The sequence below is a fragment of the Ictalurus punctatus genome, chromosome 28 (genome assembly GCF_001660625.3).
Source record: "Ictalurus punctatus breed USDA103 chromosome 28, Coco_2.0, whole genome shotgun sequence".
Taxonomy (NCBI): Eukaryota; Metazoa; Chordata; class Actinopteri; order Siluriformes; family Ictaluridae; genus Ictalurus; species Ictalurus punctatus.
Window position 1 is genome coordinate 15,788,343 of NC_030443.2, and position 18,866 is coordinate 15,807,208.

Consider the following 18,866-nt stretch of genomic DNA (forward strand, 5'->3'; position numbering starts at 1 on the left):
TTATTATTATTATTTTTTTCCTGTGTTGTTTTCTCGTGATTTACATTTACATTTATTCGTTTAGCGGACGCTTTTATCCAAAGCGACTTCCAAATGAGGAAATACAAGCAAAGCGATATATCAAGCGGAGAACAATACAAGTAGTGCTACCGTACAAGATCTTTTAATTGAGTTCTAGAGAAGCAAAGTGCGCAGAGTCGAGGTGTAAGAGCCAGAGTAAGGGGTTTTTTTTTGTTAAAGGATAATGTCGGGTTGGTGTTTTTGGGGTTAGTTACGTGCTCACGGAAGAGCTGGGTCTTTAGCTGTTTTTTGAAGATGGTGAGAGATTCTGCGGGCCGGGTTGAGGTTGGAAGTTCATTCCACCGCTGAGGAACGGTTAGTGTGAAGGTTCTGGAAAGGAACCTTGAGTCACGCTGAGTACGCACTATACTAGGCGTCGGTCGTTACTCGATCTCAGATTGCGTGAGGGAACGTAAACCTTCGGGAGAGTGTTGAGGTAGGGGGCGCTGTTCCAGACAAGGTCTTGTACGTGAGCATCAAGGCGTTGAATTTGATTCGGGCGGCTACAGGAAGCCAGTGGAGGGAGATGAAGAGGGGTGTGACGTGGGTCCTTTTGGGCTGGTTGAAGACGAGACGTGCTGCTGCATTCTGAATCATCTGAAGGGGTTTGACGGAGCTGGCTGGGAGGCCCGAGAGTAGTGCGTTGCAGGAGTCCGGTTTTGATATGACGGGCCTGGACTAGTAGGCTCGTGAGGTCGTGATCACGACCTCGTTTTCTCGTGATCTCCGCTATAGAGATGGACTTTACCTCTGCATTAAAAGTGAGATCTTCTAGGACACTTCTCACGTCGTGGTCACGATAAAACCATGCCGATATCATTAGAAAACGACTATTCTGATATGTCGAGATCGCAAGAAAGCAAAATAATAATAATGCATGGCTTTATTATCAGCTCACGTCTGGGTTTTTTAATGTATTTATAATTTTTTATTTTTTTGGGGGGGGGGGGGGGGGGTTCTTCAGGGACGTTGTAGTAGGAATATACAATGCAAAAGTTTGCACCTCTGTGGTTTCTGAGTGCAGAATTTACTCATAACGTTAGATGGTAATAATTAAATGTGTTGTATCCTGCAGCCTAAATACAAGGAAATGTAATAAAATGTTGTTATTATTACGGGGGCGTGGTGGCTTAGTGGTTAGCTGTATACGATAATGTTTTGGGGGGGTTTTTTCCGCGATGGTTAGCATAAGATATTCACCTTCTTTGTGAATATTGAACGGATTTAAACGGAATATTCAAGGCCCAAACGTATCCGGTGAGCTGAAAATAATTTTGATCGGCGCCATTGTCCAATTAAAGCGTAGTCTCTAAATCGAAAACGACTATAATTTGGGTCAAGTCCGTCATTCCAGCGGCACAGAGGACCGCGAACACAACGGATGACTTTCTTGCTGTATGAATGAAACCATCAGTGAACGACTTTCAGCCATTAACACAAGCCCCGCTTTCTCTCAGCCCCATTTTGTCTTTGTTAATTAACTCTGAACCCACTCCTTTAATCAATGGTGCGAATGATGTGTGATTAATGTTGGTCGGAGGGGTGTAGCCATGTGTTGTTACTTCACTGGGTGCACCCACACACACACACACACACACACACTTCTCCCTGACTGACCCTCATAGCCAGAAGCAGTGTACAGAAACAGTGGGGTTTGTGGATAACTAGATGTGGCCCATATGTTTTTAATGCCTCTGGGGGAAATCGAGCGTGGAAGCGGAGATACCTCGGGCCACACAGCAGGAGCCTAAAAGTCAAACCAGTTCCATAACTAACTAATTAATGATTAATGATGGCAATTGAAGCAATGCAGAGTACGAACTGTGCTCTGTAAAAAAAAAAAAAGAAAAATAAAAGATTAATCATAACAGTAATAAGAGGAGGAACTACAGCACCATCTTATAATACAAGTAGCCTGAGGATTTATCTTTAATCGAGAGCATGAGGATGACCTACCTCAGTGCGTTTAGCCGTATTCGTGCGCGTGGACGTTTAAAAATGAGCACAAGATGCCGTGCGCGCTCACAGAAAGGCGTTTTCGCCCGAGAGCACTTCACTTCTGCGAGCACTGAGTACACCGAGGCTTTGAAACACCGCCTTTCAGTTCGCTCAAGTCAGGGTGCAGCTCCCCACTCTCGCTCTCTCTACTGAGGAAATTGTTTAGCCATTATAACATCTGAAACTGGACAATGTCCAAAATAACCAGAGCTAAAGACAAAATGATATAATGGCGCTGATTGATTCATTCTATGTCGGTTATTTATTTCAGTATCAGTACTGACGAATACCAGGAACATGTCCACATATAGGTACTCGGTCTGAGGGGAACAATGGTACTGATGCATCCCGACATTTCCAGCTTGTGCTCAATGGCGACATTTTTCAAATTTGTGGATTTCTTCTGTGCTTTTAAAGATCTCCGGTGTCCTTATCTGGTTTTTATCTGCGTTTGTCGCAGCCTTTTATTGAGCGCCACGAAGGCCGTCCACCATTGATTCGTTCAAACGCGTTACCAAAGCGCGATTCACTCAAACCTGTCTAGATGTTATTTCATGCTTTGTCCTTTTCGTGTGTGCAATTACAAAAAAAAAAAAAAAAAAAGGATCCTCCAATTTCTAGTTGCTTGGCAGATCAGATATTTTTTTTTTCCCCCAGTCACGGCGCTCTTTGAAAATGTTCAAAAGTTTGTGCCACCCTACACAAACATTAATGCTAGACAACGTTAGCTACATGAGGGCGGAGTTGATGGTCCGGAAGCGTCTGGAGCTTTCCTTTTAAGAAATCTGTCCATATTCTTTTGCACTACACACGCATCGTCACACGCTAATTATTAGAATAAATCACACGCATACGTTATGCATAATGATGTTGACGTGCTGCTGACAGGTCACTGAGGGAGGTTGAGGTGGAGGGATTTATTTATTTATTTATTTATTTATTTATTACCTGTGTACCTGTGTGTTGAGCTTTTCGTGTGTTGGATTGTTTCCTCTAGGCACAAGTCCTCAGGACAGTCCTAGGAACTTCTCCCCCAGTGCCTCGGCCCACTTCTCCTTCGCTCGCAGGTAAATAACGCGTCCTCCACGTCCCGCACTCGTCATGAAGTATACCAGGAAGTGTACGGTTCTACAAACAGAAACACGTTCATGTTTTGCTAATCTAGCCTCATTACAGCTCGAGACTTTTAAAACAGGAAGCCTTTTGGAAAGCCAGAATACTCCTTGAAGGTTCTTAGTAAAAAAAATGTAAAAAATAAAGGAAATGTTCTTTGTTGGAAATTAAAGTATTTTATGCCCTTTCCTTCTATTTATAATTCAGCCCTGGCTGCAGAATAGAGAGGTAATTACAATAATGTCCGTCACGTTTGCTTTTCCCGTTTGTTTCCCCTCCAAGTGCACTAATTAATTTCTCGGTCCTCTCACAGTCAGTGTGTTTTCACAGCTCCTTTCTGTTGTTGTGTTCATCTGTTATTTCTATCGGTCCGGCAAAGGAGTCGACAGGAAATAGTGCACTAAATGCCATTCTGTAAAAACACTCGCGCTCAGCCAGAGCTGCTTTGTAATCAGCATTCATCCCCTGTCTCGCTCTCGCTCAGAGAATCAATGAGTCATTCAGCGTTTCCCTTCCCTTCCCTTCCCGCTGGTGTTCCACTCATCGACCGTGGTTTAACCCTGTGTGTCACATGCTTCAGGTTTCACTTGCATACCCCTAAGCCGTTCTAGTGATGTGTGTGTTTGTGTGTAGGACCGACGGCCGCCGCTGGTCCCTGGCGTCCCTCCCGTCGTCCGGATATGGAACCAACACCCCCAGTTCCACCATTTCTGTAAGTACCGTCTACACTGCAGGGAAATCGTTTTCACGCCTGGTGTTTTCGAAGCCGCGTCAAGCTGAGTCACTCTGACAAACGTCTAATATTTATACATATTCGGAGCTTTTAAGTAGGATTTGTTCCTCAGGGCAAAAAAAAAATAAACCCCACAACTTCACGCAGAGCTAATAGCAGCTATTCAGTTGAGTTTATTTTTAGTTATATAATAGCACTTTTTAAACAATAGACATCGTCTCAAAGCAGCTTTTCAGAAATCCGAACGTAGGTTTGGAAACCACGCAGAACGAGAAACCACGAGACTCAAAAGGAAGCACGTTGTTGTTTTCTGGGTGACGCTAAACGCAAAAAGCTACCGCAAAACAAAAAACAGATCAAGAAAACAAAACGAATTGGAGTTAACCGGCTGGCTCAACGCCGCACAGAGTCCCTCAGGTTGATCCGCAGTGCAGCGTGACTCCTTTCAATTTGAGTTTTGGCTAGTGGACCTGGCAACCCTGTCACTAGAGATGGTCAGATTAATCCCTGCAGATGCAATATTTTTCTGCGAACGGAATGATTAGCTTATTAGTGAAAGTAGTTGTGTTGGGCGTGTTTGTCTCAACGAATGTTAACAGGAATGTACCGGTATGAATCTCAATACAGTATTCAGAATGAACAGATAAATACAGATATAAATATGAGACACAGAAACGTCATGTGAGTGGGAGGTCATATATCCAGCTCGTGGTTGTGAATGAACTGTTAGATATGAAGCTTGCTGGACATAAAAAGCCCACGTTCATTAAGTTGAATGCTGGGCTTATAGTTCACGTACAGTGTTTATTCATTCATCCTTAGTAACTGCCTGGTCAGGGCCATGTAGTTCAAATTAGGCTAGAGTTTGCTTATGTTTTGGGGAAATCAGTTCTGCACGAGTAGGATAGGTTTAAGTTAGATTTGGACTCCAACTGAGTGCGAAGCAATGCGTGCTGTTTTTTTTCCGAAAAATAACAGATGCTGTCACTCTGACTAACATGGCTCCGAGCAGATTTGTTTCCTGGTAAATATGTGCCTGAATCTTTGCCAGAAAACCCACTCGTTCACTCACTCACTGGCTGTGGCTGTGTTTACTGACACTGTTTCAGCACACGCCCACCTGGGGATGAAATGGCAAACAATCTGGAAGAATCATCCCAGCCAACCGGCGATGAGCTCACGAGATAGAGCCAACAAGCAGAGCCAGAGAATCACGGGCACAGATGCCATTTAGGCGAGACGTTTAAGGGCTAGGCATAAGACGACTTTTCCTTCTCCGCCTCAGTTTTGATTGTTTTTTCTTTTAGGTCTCGACATAGCCGTTTCCTGATTCGCTCTGACTCTTAACATCTATTACGTTCTAGCCTGTGAACTTTTTATGCCTTAAAAGTACAGAAAAAGAAATATGAAGCACAACAAAAAAAATAAATAACTTGAGAGTGTCATGAGGGGGTGTAAACTTTTGAGCTTGCTAATAACTGCTGACCTAGCCTCATGTTATATGTTTATGTAATATAAAGGCTGTATTGTATGCTAAAGAACATCAACTGTAAAATACAGGGGGTTTTTTTACTATTCAAAAACTAGGGGGGTCAAGACTTTTGCACACATGTGCATACATTCCTTGCAAAATCTCAGCTTTCTGGTGAGAGCGATATAATCTTCTAATAGTTTGATTGTTATTATCATCCAAATATTCCTAATGTACCTCCTTGTCATTTCTAGTCGTCCTGTTCATCACAGGAGAAGCTCCATCAGCTGCCCTTCCAGCCCACTGCCGACGAGCTCCACTTCCTGTCCAAGCACTTCTGCACCGAGAGCATTGCTGGTGATGACCACCGCAGAGCCACGCCCATGCGCCCACGCTCACGTAGCCTCAGGTACAAAACAAAGCATTGTCGTAAAGCTCGGTGTTTCATTCCTCCCTGTTTGACATGAAACGATTGACCACTTCTATCCTTTCTTCTGTGGTTTTCAGCCCTGGAAGATCTCCATCGTGCTGCGACCACGAGATTATTATGATGAATCATGTCTACAAAGAACGTTTTCCTAAGGTAAGCAACAATCCCTGGATTGCATTCAAAAAAAAAAAAAAAAACCTCACCACTTTTATTACCGTGTGTTCTGAGCTCTCTGGTGTGTTCTTCAGGCCACGGCACAGATGGAGGAGCGCATTCAGGAGATCATCAGCAGCAGCTCCCCAGAGAACGGAGTACTGGCGGACGGAGTACTTAGCTTCGCCCATCACCAGATCATCGAACTGGCACGCGACTGCCTGGAGAAATCTCGCCTCGGCCATATCACTTCTCGCTACTTCTGCGAGCTCACTGACAAACTCGAACGACTTTTTCAAGAGGTGAGGAGCTCTTACGATTGGTCTACGTTTGGGAAGTAACTCTAAGCATTTTTGGATGGAGTCTCCAGTGTTAGAGCTTTGTAACAGTCTTCCAGACAGAGCGATTTACGATTTCTCACTAAGATAATACTCTTAAGTTGTGTGTGTTTTTTGATTTTATTATTATTTTAAATTCTCTTATTAACTTATTTAAAAGAGAGGCTGATGAGGTAATAACAACGTTTAATGTTTATAGCATGAGAGGTAACAGGAACCAATCGATCTGCGGACATTCCACAACATCGAACGTATCTATGGACAGATAAACAGTACGACGTGGCGCTCGTTAAACTTAGCGCTTGCAAATTGCTGTGGTTTAAGAGGAATAAAACACTCAATAAACACAAAATAATCATATAATTATCTGGACTGTTTTATTCCCTACTTGGGCAGCTTGAAAGAATTAATAAAGAGATCATGTGATATGTCAGTTGGCAGATTTGGCTTTAAAATCTATAAAAACTTGAAACACAAAAATAAAATACACTCGAATGACTAATTGTTTAGTATTACCAAACAAGTAGCAACTACCAACAATGACTAATTTATACCACCAGGAAAATTAGCATTTTAGCACGAAGCATAAAAAATTAGCATATAGTATTTGTGAATAATTAAGCGTAACTTTCTAGTATTTTTTTAAATTTTTTATTAACAACTTGTTACTACTACAATTACTCACTTCATTTTCAGTAACAATAAACGTAAATTAAAATGGATCAATACACCTTGTTACCACGATTGTGGCATTTTATTACCAACTGCTACAAGCATGACAAGGCCAGAATCCTATCGGTTTTCTCTAGCTAGCTAACGTCCGTGTAAAAACATCATTGATACACATGTTGAAAATATCTGTATGATGTGACTGATCTTTGTCAGACGGTTATTAAAATTATGATAGCCTGGAAAACAGTCAGTTATTAAACAGTCACCTCTTATTTCTGTTTATATGCAGGCTTGCTAGCAAAGCTCTAGAGTGAGGTAACTAGCTAACCCCATTACCTCAGGTGGAGGTTTGACTGATTAACAAGTCTGAGGAAGTCAGTCATATTTCTAGATATCTTTATATTTTGCTAATATATACATTTAAAAAAAAATGGCCGAAAGCTCATTTAGTTTTATTTATAGTCAAATATTTTTAAGTGATATGTAGCTTATGGACAAGCGCTAACTGTGCTTAGCATTGCTGTTCTAGAGACACAAAGGGTTTTTTTTTTTTTTTTTTGCCTGCCATATAAAAAACTATACAACAAGTGCAGAGAGACAGATTGAGAGGAGAACAATCCTATCTGAAAAGCTTTAAGGAATTTGTGTGTGTGTGTGTGTGTGTGTGTGTGTGTGTGTGTGTGTGTGTGTGTGTGTGTGTGTTCCCAAATTACCCATTGCTAATTTTGGTACCATGTGCACAGTCCACTGAGAGATCGGAGAGTGCTGAGGTGACTTTCATTAAGGAACTGGTGAAGAAGATCCTTATCGTCATCGCCAGACCGGCGCGCCTTCTGGAGTGTCTCGTAAGTCCTTTATTTACTGCCACAGCACTTTTCCAGGACATTTACCCTAAACCCCCCCCCCCCACAAAAAACAACAACGAGAATATACTAGTTACTATTTTATAAACTGTCCTGTGAATAGAGACTCCTTGGGTCTGTGATGGGAGTATTAAGCCGAGCAGTAGTGACGTCATATTTAATGGATGCTAACGCTACAAGCACCTAACCCTAAACTATTTCCTGGGTGTAATACATTCACTGGCCACTTTATTAGGAACCCATGCTCATTAGGCTCATTATGATGTGATGGCAGTAACGCAGGGCATACAATCATGCAATGTAGGCCGAAAGCTTCAGTTAATGTTCACATCAAACATCAGAATGGGGAAAAAAGTGATCTCGGTGACTTTGATTGCGGCGTGGCTGTTGAGTGGCATAGAGAAGTGACCATTGTGTGGTACACGATAATCACTATGCAGCATGTAGTGCAAGTTAAGGAACGTAACAGTGTGAATAGACGACATGATGCGCCTCAGATTAGTGATGTTCCTCAGAGTAGTGATGAATAACAGTTCTTATCCAGGCTGTACCTGAACCTTTATAACTTGCGGAACCATTTTTGAGATAAATATACATAAACAGGTTAACTCTGGTTGTTTTTTTGTTTTTTGTTTTTTTTTAACCGTAAATTATCAATCTCCAGTGTAATGTTTATGCGTTGAAAAATGTGATGTGTCTCCACAGGAGTTTGACCCAGAGGAGTTCTATCACCTCTTGGAGGCGGCTGAGGGTCACGCCAAAGAGGGGCAAGGCATCAAGACCGACATTCCTCGCTACATTATAAGCCAACTCGGTCTGACACGAGACCCTTTGGAAGGTGAGATGGAATTGCATTTTGTACACACAGACATTATGTAGAGTTTGTGATGTGTTCTGCTGATAATCTGTTGGACGATGGTCACGTTTCAAAAGACCGAGAGCTTCTTTTATCCCTCGCCATTTTCCATTGATTCTCAGTGTCATATTCATGAGAACTCCAGCCTAGAAATAGTAGAGACGTTGGTGCAAATGGTCCAGACCGCAATGCAGCTCTACAGCGCAGTCGCTCTATATTACAACAGACACTCTGCTTAGCTGGTTAGTGATCTACAATATGCCAATATGACGAGTGAGATGGTGGTATTAGCATGGATGTTGACGCTTTGGATGCTGATCAGTTTGAGCAGATGTGGAGGCAAGAGAGAGGGGCAGAAAAGACACGGGACGAAAGTAGAAAAGCGCCGCCGCATCGCTCTCTTTAGGTAGAAATGAAGCAAGGGCTAAATCCTACTGCTGTTACTATCGACCGGAAGTGATCGTGGGTAATGTCGGAAACCGTCAAGTGAAGGTCGATGAAAGCAGTTTAAACTAAAAACAGAATAAAGCTCCAACGCCATTGAAAATCACTTTAGTCATTCAGGGTGGATTTTTCCTTTAAATCAAGAGTCTTAGAAGGACGGGTCGTAGAAGGAAGTCTGTATTAAGTGTGTTCTCGATCTATGAGACAGACCTACTTTAATGATCCTGTCATACCACATCCAGGATAGTCATTACCAGTAATTAGACCCACATGTAGCGCACCATCTTTTTTTCCCCCTCCATAAACCTGGAAGCTTCTCAGCACTCTTGGCCAAATCTGGATCGCATCCAAAGCCCTTCAAGGCTCTTTAATCCTCAGAGGTCTCCCAGCGCAGTGCCTGTGAGGGTTTAAAGTGGAGAAGGGCAGCTGTTTTGAAGTCTTTTTTTTTCTGTGCTCGAGTCTCTTTTGGGACTCCGAAAATCCGCCCTCTGGTTCATTACCTCCTGCTGTTCGCAGGTTAGCTGTGGGGCCCGATGTGCTGAGAATGAGCTCGCTGGGGTTTGTTTGGCACTGCAGTTTTCCACAAATGTCTCTTGACATGTGTTGAGATCCTTTCCCTGGATTTCGACTTCATTTAACCCATTTAGGAAACCACATGAGTCAGCTCATCAGTCTTATTATGTGGAAAAATGGTTTTGTTTTAGTTCCTTCAAAAAGAGACGACGATGCTGATGTAATCAAGTTCACACTTTTAAAAGGGATCTGGTTGTTGTTGTTTTTTTTTTGTTGTTTGTTTGTTTTATTATTATTTTTTCACTTTAATGAGCATTTTTCGAATGATTTCTTTTCATTTCTCTTCTCGTGTTGCAGAAATAGCCCAGTTAAGCAGCTACGATAGTGGAATTGCAGAAACTCCTGACACTGATGATTCTGTGAGTGTAAGTCGTTTTGATGTTAATTGTGAAATAGTAATAGAACATATATAATATATAACAAATATATAATATAAAAACAGTAATATAACACAATATAGAAACAGTATTATAGCATAATGTACAAACAGTATTATAACATGATCTAAAACCAGTAGCGTTACATACTGGACTGGGACTGGGATCCTGTGGAACACAATACAGAACGTCCCAGGGTTCAGGGTTCTTGACCGGCTCGGCAGAAAAGCGTTTGCTGTGTGATCAGATGACTGAAAGTTCAAATCCCGACGACGCCAGAGACCTGTGTGTCCGGGAGCCCTTAAGAGCAAAATCGGTCCTGCTCTCGGTAAAACGATGGGTCCGATCTAAATTTGGACACCACTTTCAGCATTCATTCAAATGGCAACGTAAAAGTATAGCAAACGCACATTATTTATCCTGATTAGTTGTTGCTGTGTTTAAATGATAAATATTCGTTTATATTTTCGGGGAAACAGCCCTGAGAAAGTTCATTAGAAAAGATCACCTGCTCAGTCCTTTTTGTTCCTAATGATAATTCGGTATAAATCCAACAACCGGTCAAGTGCTGCTTCTTGAGATATCGAGTTAACAGCGAGAATCTGGGACCGACGCACGGACAAGCGAAAAACATAACGCCTCCACCACCTAGTGGCAGAGACGGGAAAAACACTCTGATTTGAGATGTTTTTACTGAAAAAGTAATGAAATGTAATGAAAAGCTGCAGTTTTTTTTCCTGTTCATGCACAAAAGTGAAGATTGTGTAAATGACTGTAAAAAAAAAATGGCCGTTTTCTCGTTTCTCTTTCAGTCACAGAGTCTGAGTGCACCGCTGCGACCCCGCCGTAAACCCTGCGAGATCGACTTCGAAATGATCAAACTCATCAGTAACGGCGCTTACGGGTAAACCGCTTTATCTCTTACCTTCTGGTATTTTCCTTAAGGCCAGTTTCTCCACCCTGACTTCTTTCCTTTACTCATATCACACTGAATTTATTTACCTGTTTAAAAATATTCATCAGTATAACAAATTTTTATATTACATTTGAGGCAATAGATAGATAATTACAGATTAAATATGACCTTGTATATCATCATTTGTGTATAATTTTATTTATTTATAGTTGTGATAAGATAAGACTTTATTAATCCCCAGACAGAGAAATTAGGGATCATTTTTATCCCTATTATATTATATGATATGATATGATATGATATTATATTATTTGATATTATATTATCTGTATCCCTAATATTATTATAACAATTCTTGATCTTTTTTTCATTTGATCGAAATATTACATAAAGCTATTTTATTTATTTATTATATTATTTGCATAGTTTTATGAATGAACGACTACTGAAAGTCAAAATTGTTCAAGTTATTAAGAAGAATTTGCCTGTATGGGTGTGAATAATCGTTCATTCCACTCATTTGACGGTTATCTATAACATCAGCACTAATAATTCTGTCATCATCAGGTTTAAATGTTTTGGAATGTAATCTATCCAAGGAATCGGGATTTATTATGAAGAGATTTTTAATTGGAAGTTAAACCTGTCCAGAAAAAAAGGAGCGTATATATATTACACATAGGATAAAAAAAAAAGTGTCAAATGTACTCATTTCAATATCTGATCATGTTTTAATTCCAATAATTAAGGTAATTTTTAAAATGACATTATACGACTCCTCGTCAAGCCGTCGCAATTATACAGCTCGTTATCGATGGTGTTTTAATTATATGCTTATTTATTTATTTGTTTGATTAGAAATGTTATGTTTAGAGTAGCGTCATTTCTGTTGAGCTCTGACGTTGACCAGCGATTACGCATTTTCCCTTTGTCTCCCAGCGCTGTCTATCTGGTGCGACACAAAGAGACCAATCAGCGCTTTGCGATGAAGAAGATCAACAAGCAGAACCTGATGCTGAGGAACCAGATCCAGCAGGCGTTTGTAGAGAGGGACATCCTGACGTTTGCCGAGAACCCGTTTGTGGTCAGCATGTACTGTTCCTTTGAGACACGCAGACACCTGTGCATGGTCATGGAGTACGTGGAAGGTATGTGGACAGTGTGATGTGGACAGGTTTGTGTATGGATAAATGCGAGACGCAGAAGCGGAAATGCGTCGTGTGGATTTAATTTTATTTCATTTAAAAACCTGCACATTTTGGCCGACAGGAAGTAGCCTTTCTTAGTTTTTTCTGACTTTGATAGACGTTTTGCCTACATCTTAACTAAAAGAGACGAGCTGGTGGTTACCGTATGACCCTGTATATGCGTGCGGTTTCTACCTGTAAACAAACCGTGAAACGAAGCCGTGAAAATGTATCGCTCTTCCTGGATTAACCGATGAATAAGAACTGTGTTGATGTGCAACGTAAGACGAAAGTGTGTCCTCTTGGCAGGTGGGGACTGTGCCACTTTGCTGAAGAACATGGGTCCTTTGCCAGTGGACATGGCCAGAATGTACTTCGCCGAGACCGTCCTTGCTTTGGAATACCTCCATAATTATGGCATCGTCCACCGAGACCTGAAACCAGACAAGTGAGTGTCTCAGACCACCTGCTGTCCCTTTACCTGTCTCGTTTACACTCTGCGTCTGCTCTGAGATGTACGCTGTGTGTGCGAGCGTATCGTCTCTGCGATGTTGATCTGTCCTGTGTCATGTCGAATGGTTTCAGTTTGCTGGTCACACTGATGGGACACATCAAGCTGACCGACTTTGGCTTGTCAAAGGTGGGCCTGATGAACATGACCACCAACCTCTATGAGGGCCACATAGAGAAGGATGCCAGAGAGTTCTCGGATAAACAGGTATAGATATACACGTCGGCTTCTTTTATTGGCTTTACACGTTGCAGTTAGATAGTCCACTCCGGAATTATTGGCACCATGACGGGCAGTGGTGGCTTAGCGGTTAAGGCTTTGGGTTGCTGATCAGAAGGTCGCGGGTACGAGCCCTGGCGCTGCCACTTTTGGGTCCTCGAGCAAGGCGCTTAACCCTCTCTGCTCCAGGGGCGCTGCATCATCTCTGACCCCATGCTCTGGCATGCTGGAGTACGCGAAGATTGGGGTATTACTGTGCTGTAATGTATACGTGACCAATAAAGACTCGTTATCTCATTATCATTAGCATACAGTGAAAGGGAGCAATCATGAACGAACGCTGTGTACGTTGTCTTAAGTAGTTCAATTTTTCCCCACAAAATACATTTTACAAAATGATAAGCGGCCCAACTATTAATATTCGCTCAAGTTTGTTTTGTACGATAATTTTTTTGCCCGTTCTTTTGAGGGGTGCCAGTAATTCTGCACCGGACTATATAATTCTACTGCATTTCTTATCCGAGCGTAGCCCCTAATCGCATTTGTACTCTTATAGGTATGTGGTACCCCTGAATACATCGCGCCAGAGGTGATCCTGAGGCAGGGATACGGGAAGCCTGTGGATTGGTGGGCGATGGGGATCATTCTATACGAGTTCCTGGTAGGATGCGTGCCTTTCTTCGGAGACACTCCGGAAGAACTGTTCGGTCAGGTTATCAGTGGTCAGTATCATTCTGCTCTCTTGCTCAGTGTACGTCATACGTAGCGCTACAGTGTCGTTCAGGTGTGTGCTTTTCGCTTCTCTTTCCGTCCAGATGAGATCAACTGGCCTGACGGAGAGGACGCACCTCCAGCTGATGCTCAGGAGCTCATCACACTGCTGCTCAGGCAGAACCCACTGGAGCGCCTGGGAGCCGGTAGGATACCGATCGTCGTACACGGCCCACGTTCTCCCGCTCCGTGCAGCCGTCCGGGATCATACGTACCCGAGTGAACGAATAATGACCGAATTCATTAAGAACACTTTTACAAGGGTTCCACCGTGTTTCTTTTTTATACCACTGTAACCATAGTAACATACAGTTACTGTACAGTTACATACAGTAGTTAAACTCTCAGCTTCATTAGTAGTAGAAAAACCTGGCACAGACGCAGGTAACTCACGCACTCTCGCACAGTCGCTCTCTCTCTCTAATAACTGTTTACTATAATTCATTCAAATAAATGTAATCTCATCGCACTACTCTATCTCCGTGTATAATTTAGAGCGGGCAGAACTGTTGATCTAACGACCCTTTAAATAAAATACCTAACAAAAATCTCCCATTATTTTGATCTTTTCAGTGAAATTTTGCTCTGCAAACATTACCGACCGCTTCAACTCGTCAACGCTGGCAAGCGGCCGCGGTATAAACGGGATAATCCCCGGCTAGGCGTTCGTCACGTCGTTTTAACGCGTTCTGCTTTGCATCGCGTGGAATTATTCCATTCTGTTCTTGAGAAAGGTAAACAGAAGTGAAACAGAAGCCCGTTCCATCCAGTCGATCGCATCGAGTCTTTGCTTGTGGTTTTGCACGGCGAAGAAGCTTCTGCGTACGAGACCTCCCGAGAGCGAAATCACCGCCGATCTTCCCTCCTGCCGATTTTAATCAAAACAAATCGGGTCTAGCGTGACATTCAGCTGGACCTCACGGGAAATTGCATTGCATAATTTATGACTACAAGAAAGATGTCGAGAGATTGCTGTCAGAATCAAAAAAAAAAAAAAAAAAAGGCACCACGTGCTGTAGAGAACGAATTGCACTAAAAAAGAATAGAAAGAAGAAAAAAAAAAAGAGAAAGAGCTGGCGTTTCGGTGTTCCCTTCATGTGGTTTCAGTACACATGCAGTAATTAAAGGTGCAGTCTGTGGTTTTCAAGGCCGAACAGCGTTTTTGTAAGATTTTCACAAACACAATGTGGCCGCTTGAATAAGATCTCTGCGCCGCAGTCTCTGTGGCGACTCGGAATCTGTAAACAGAAGTGAAAAAAAACAGAAGAGGGAAGAAAGAAGTCAGGACAAAGCGGTGTCTCGCGACTACAATAAGGTTTACTTGCAGATCACTGACCACAGAAAGCATGCCCGTGAGTCCATATACGAAGATGTAGGCATTTTATTAAACCCGTATATGGAAGCGAGAGTCTTTAAGACTATAGACAGAAATGTGGGCGTGTCTTTGAGTCATTGTTATTCATACATGTGCGTGTATTTCGTAGATTTCACAACCTTTCTGAGATGAGCACAACATGAATGGATCTCTAGGGAGAATCATATTCCTAAAGTTATACTTGTTATAATGTTTATCATCTTTATTGGAGATTTAGATTTCCAAAAGGTTATTCATACATTTTATCGGTTTTATTTTCAGGGTTAATGATAGTCAGATGGTTCCTATACGCTACCGTGGCAGGATATTTCAGAAAATCTGTTTAAGTGCAGTTATAAAACTATACCTCTTTTATAAATGTTGACCATTTCTGCCACCACAAGACACGCCCACAGCGGGTTGTCCACTGATCGTAGGGTTGGCGGTCCGATTCCCGGCGCACGTGACTCCACATACCGAAGTGTCCTTGGGCGAGACCCCACGTTGCTCCCGATGGCAAGCTAGCGCCTTTCATGGCAGCTCTACTACCATCATTGTGTGTGTGAATGGGTTGTTCAGACCATTACCAGAAAGCTCCGCCTCCCATACTAGATCTCTACAAGACTGGTCTGTCTTGTAGAGATCACTAAAGGAGGAACTGTATTTGTTTTTTTTTGTTTTTTTTTTGAGATTTATAAAACTCAATAACTTAAGCTACGCTACAAACTAAAGCTAGCTTAAGCTACGTTCCTGAAAATTCATTTAGTACGAGCGTTAGCAGCTTTTCTTCCAAAGAGAACCGTACGGCCAAACACATTGATAAGCTGGAGTTGTACTTTTTATACTTTTATACTGGTTTTATACTTTATATTGCTGTTAATTTTGGTTCCTGAGTGTTTATAGTGTGTGTGTGTGTGTGTTTACTGTGTATCAGCAGGAGGAGCCTATGAGGTCAAGCACCACCAGTTCTTCCACAGTCTGGACTGGAACAGTTTGCTCAGACAGAAGGCTGAATTTATCCCCCAGCTTGAGTCCGAGGACGACACCAGCTACTTTGACAGTCAGTGTGTGTGTGTGTGTGTATATGTCTGTGTATGTGTCTGTGTGTGTGTGTACGTGTATGTCTGTGCGTGTTTGCGTGTGCGTGTGTGTGTTTCTACGTCACTGACGCACAGCAGCACTGAGGAACAGAAAACCTCACAGTGTGTCTGCACGAACGTGCAATTACAACTCGTTTGTTTGTTTGTTTTGTTTTTAGCCCGATCTGAAAGGTACCATCACCTGGAAACCGAGGAAGAAGAAGACACAAACGACGAAGACTTCAATGTGGAGCTGCGGCAGTTTTCCTCTTCCTCACACCGCTTTTCTAAAGTGAGTTTCCTTCCATGCAGCCTCATTCGGCACACACATCCGACCCTGAGATATGACCGTATAAATATAATAATGACCGTTAAAATAAGAACCTGGGCATTCAAATATGAATTCATTTAATATTGAATGTTTTATTTCCCTTCCTTTTCCATGTAATGTAATTAATGTTCATAGAGGGTAATATATTAATATCACCGATACCCTCAGGTATTAATACATCTCTTGTTCTCTTGTCACAGTGTATTTCCACACAGCCTTTCCTTCTCAGAAGGTTTAGAAACACGTGGAATGGGTTATTCCGACTTGTAGACAAATATTTATTTATTTATTTATTTATTTATTTTTTAGAGCAGTGCGGTAGTGCGGTCCGATACCACTGTCACATGTCACCGTCACAGATTTTCCTTGATATCGAGCGTGTCAGAAAAAGCCGACTCTTCTTAAATTCCTGATGTCGAGTCTGTTTATATGCTGTGTCATGTACGTTACACCAACGTTGCATTTGCGTTAAAAGGCTTAATTTCATATAGAAGCAATTAATGACACACACGTTCTTCATTTTAGAAAAATAAATCAATTAAAAAAATCCGTATCTGGTATGGTGAAGGATCCAAACGTCCTTATGTGTGCGCGTGTTCCGAATGTACTTCCTGTAGGTATACAGCAGTCTGGATCTGTCCCGTGGGCAGCTGGAGGAAAAGGGAGAGCAAGCGGAGAAGAAGATTGAGAGTCCCCTCACTGTCGACTCGCTCAGCTGGACACCAGACTTCACTGAAATGTAAGTTGTACTCTAGAGCTAAATCCAATTCAACACTTTATCTTCCAGTACGGTACGGACACAGTATTCGATCGTTTTTACTAACAAGTCATTTGCGGTACATACCGTAGTTTGCAATTCGATTTTTTTCTTCGTGTAAACTACTTGAATTGGCGAAATTGTTTTGCACGGTCATTTACGGTGATGTTTGTTGGTAAATGAGACTTTTTAGCTGTACTCATGTGCGACGAGCGTTAATCGAAGAAGCTTTGACTGGATGCGCATGGTGATGTCGTCACATGACGTGTCTTGGACCAAATCTGTGGAAAATTACAAGCTCCTTCGAATATTAGAGTTTATTTGATTTTGCGTTAATTTCTGCGACCGCAAAATGGTTAATCCCGGAGGGGCCGGATAATTACTGTATTGTGAAGTAAGGTACCTTCCCAGAAACTGATCCTGAATTTGTATCACTGGAACCATGTATTGGATCTGAATGGACTGTTAAAAGTTTTTATTTTATTTTATTTTGCTGTGTGTTGCATTGATGATCACTGTGATGATAAAACCAGTCATGTTTCTGTGGCCAGACCGTCCCTGTCCCACTCGTCTGACATCGAGAGCATCAGCACAGGCCGACACTCAGGACTCCTGCCTAAGTTTGCCATTTCAGCCGAAGCGGAGAGCTGCGAGAGTTCGCTGTCCCTGGACAAGGCCAGTAAAGTGACCTTCTCTGTCGGAGAGCTTCCTCAGGACGAGCCTGACGCCACCACGCCGTCCAGCCCAGTCAGCAACGCCACCCTGTCAGGTACTGCCTTTGTAGCCAAACAGATTTATTTCTTATTGTTTTAGGTGTAATTACACCCAAGCAGACTGAATTACTGAAACGACAATTGAGTTCAAATAAGAATCAGTATTTACGGTTTTTCAGATGTTGCATTATCTTAAAAAAAAAAAAATACTCTAATACAGTCGATAATGTTCGGATATTAATAGTGAAAATTGCAGATGATCTCAGATCACAAGTTAAAAAGCAGATGAATGTGATAGGTACACTTCCTAGTAACTTGTATTGTCACCCTTTGCCTTTATTATTTCCTCCAACCTCTTTCATATCCTCTCATTTAATATTCGCCAACTATTTTTGACATATCTATTATAACTCTGCCGGATGTTGTACACTTATTTCTTCAGACCAGGTCTGGATACTCTGAGGGTCAAAGCAGAAAATGTTCTTCTTTTTGTTCTTCTCAAAGTATTTTGTGCTTCATGTTGTGGATTGAGGTCTTGGTGCAGGATAGTCCATTTAAAAAAAAAAAAGCCTTTCGAATTCTTTTATTGAGCATAAATTGTGAAATGGAGGTAAATTGATCTTTTTCTCACTCAAAAACCAAAGCAACTATATAATGATCTTCGCAGCTCAGAGTGTTTTACCTGTCATTAGGCAAAAGCAATGCCCTAACAGGCTTTTTTCTTGTCTGTGTTTGAACAGGGAGTTTCTCTGAACACCTGGACCAGCTGATATCACGTCCTGAGGGCGTGGGCAGTCCAGACACTGCCGACAAGCCATCCACTGACACGATCAGCCATTCTACCTCCCCGAGACCAGAGACCAGCATACCTAAATCGTCATCCACCAGCGCTCTGTCTCTCATGATCCCTGCAGGTGAGAGTTAGGTTCGGAAAGCATATGCCTTTT

At 42.1% G+C, this 18,866-nt stretch overlaps 1 protein-coding gene across 10 annotated transcripts in view; it reads left to right on the forward strand.

Moving 5' to 3' along the window:
* Positions 1-18,866, forward strand: part of mast4 (microtubule associated serine/threonine kinase family member 4) — a 97,887-nt gene that overhangs the window by 70,110 nt on the left and 8,911 nt on the right. For 7 of the 10 annotated variants that reach the window (XM_053676808.1, XM_047152015.2, XM_017460100.3 and 4 more), the window contains 19 exons: positions 3,056-3,125; positions 3,805-3,883; positions 5,630-5,784; positions 5,883-5,958; positions 6,054-6,260; positions 7,712-7,813; positions 8,537-8,669; positions 10,002-10,069; positions 10,894-10,985; positions 11,937-12,145; positions 12,494-12,632; positions 12,770-12,902; positions 13,471-13,636; positions 13,730-13,831; positions 15,974-16,099; positions 16,298-16,410; positions 17,067-17,188; positions 17,758-17,975; positions 18,660-18,833. In XM_053676808.1, the coding sequence (XP_053532783.1) occupies positions 3,056-3,125; positions 3,805-3,883; positions 5,630-5,784; positions 5,883-5,958; positions 6,054-6,260; positions 7,712-7,813; positions 8,537-8,669; positions 10,002-10,069; positions 10,894-10,985; positions 11,937-12,145; positions 12,494-12,632; positions 12,770-12,902; positions 13,471-13,636; positions 13,730-13,831; positions 15,974-16,099; positions 16,298-16,410; positions 17,067-17,188; positions 17,758-17,975; positions 18,660-18,833 (2,484 nt within the window). The remainder of the gene's footprint in view (positions 1-3,055; positions 3,126-3,804; positions 3,884-5,629; positions 5,785-5,882; positions 5,959-6,053; positions 6,261-7,711; positions 7,814-8,536; positions 8,670-10,001; positions 10,070-10,893; positions 10,986-11,936; positions 12,146-12,493; positions 12,633-12,769; positions 12,903-13,470; positions 13,637-13,729; positions 13,832-15,973; positions 16,100-16,297; positions 16,411-17,066; positions 17,189-17,757; positions 17,976-18,659; positions 18,834-18,866) is intronic. The other 3 variants (XM_053676809.1, XM_053676812.1, XM_053676810.1) reach the window with 2 other exon arrangements.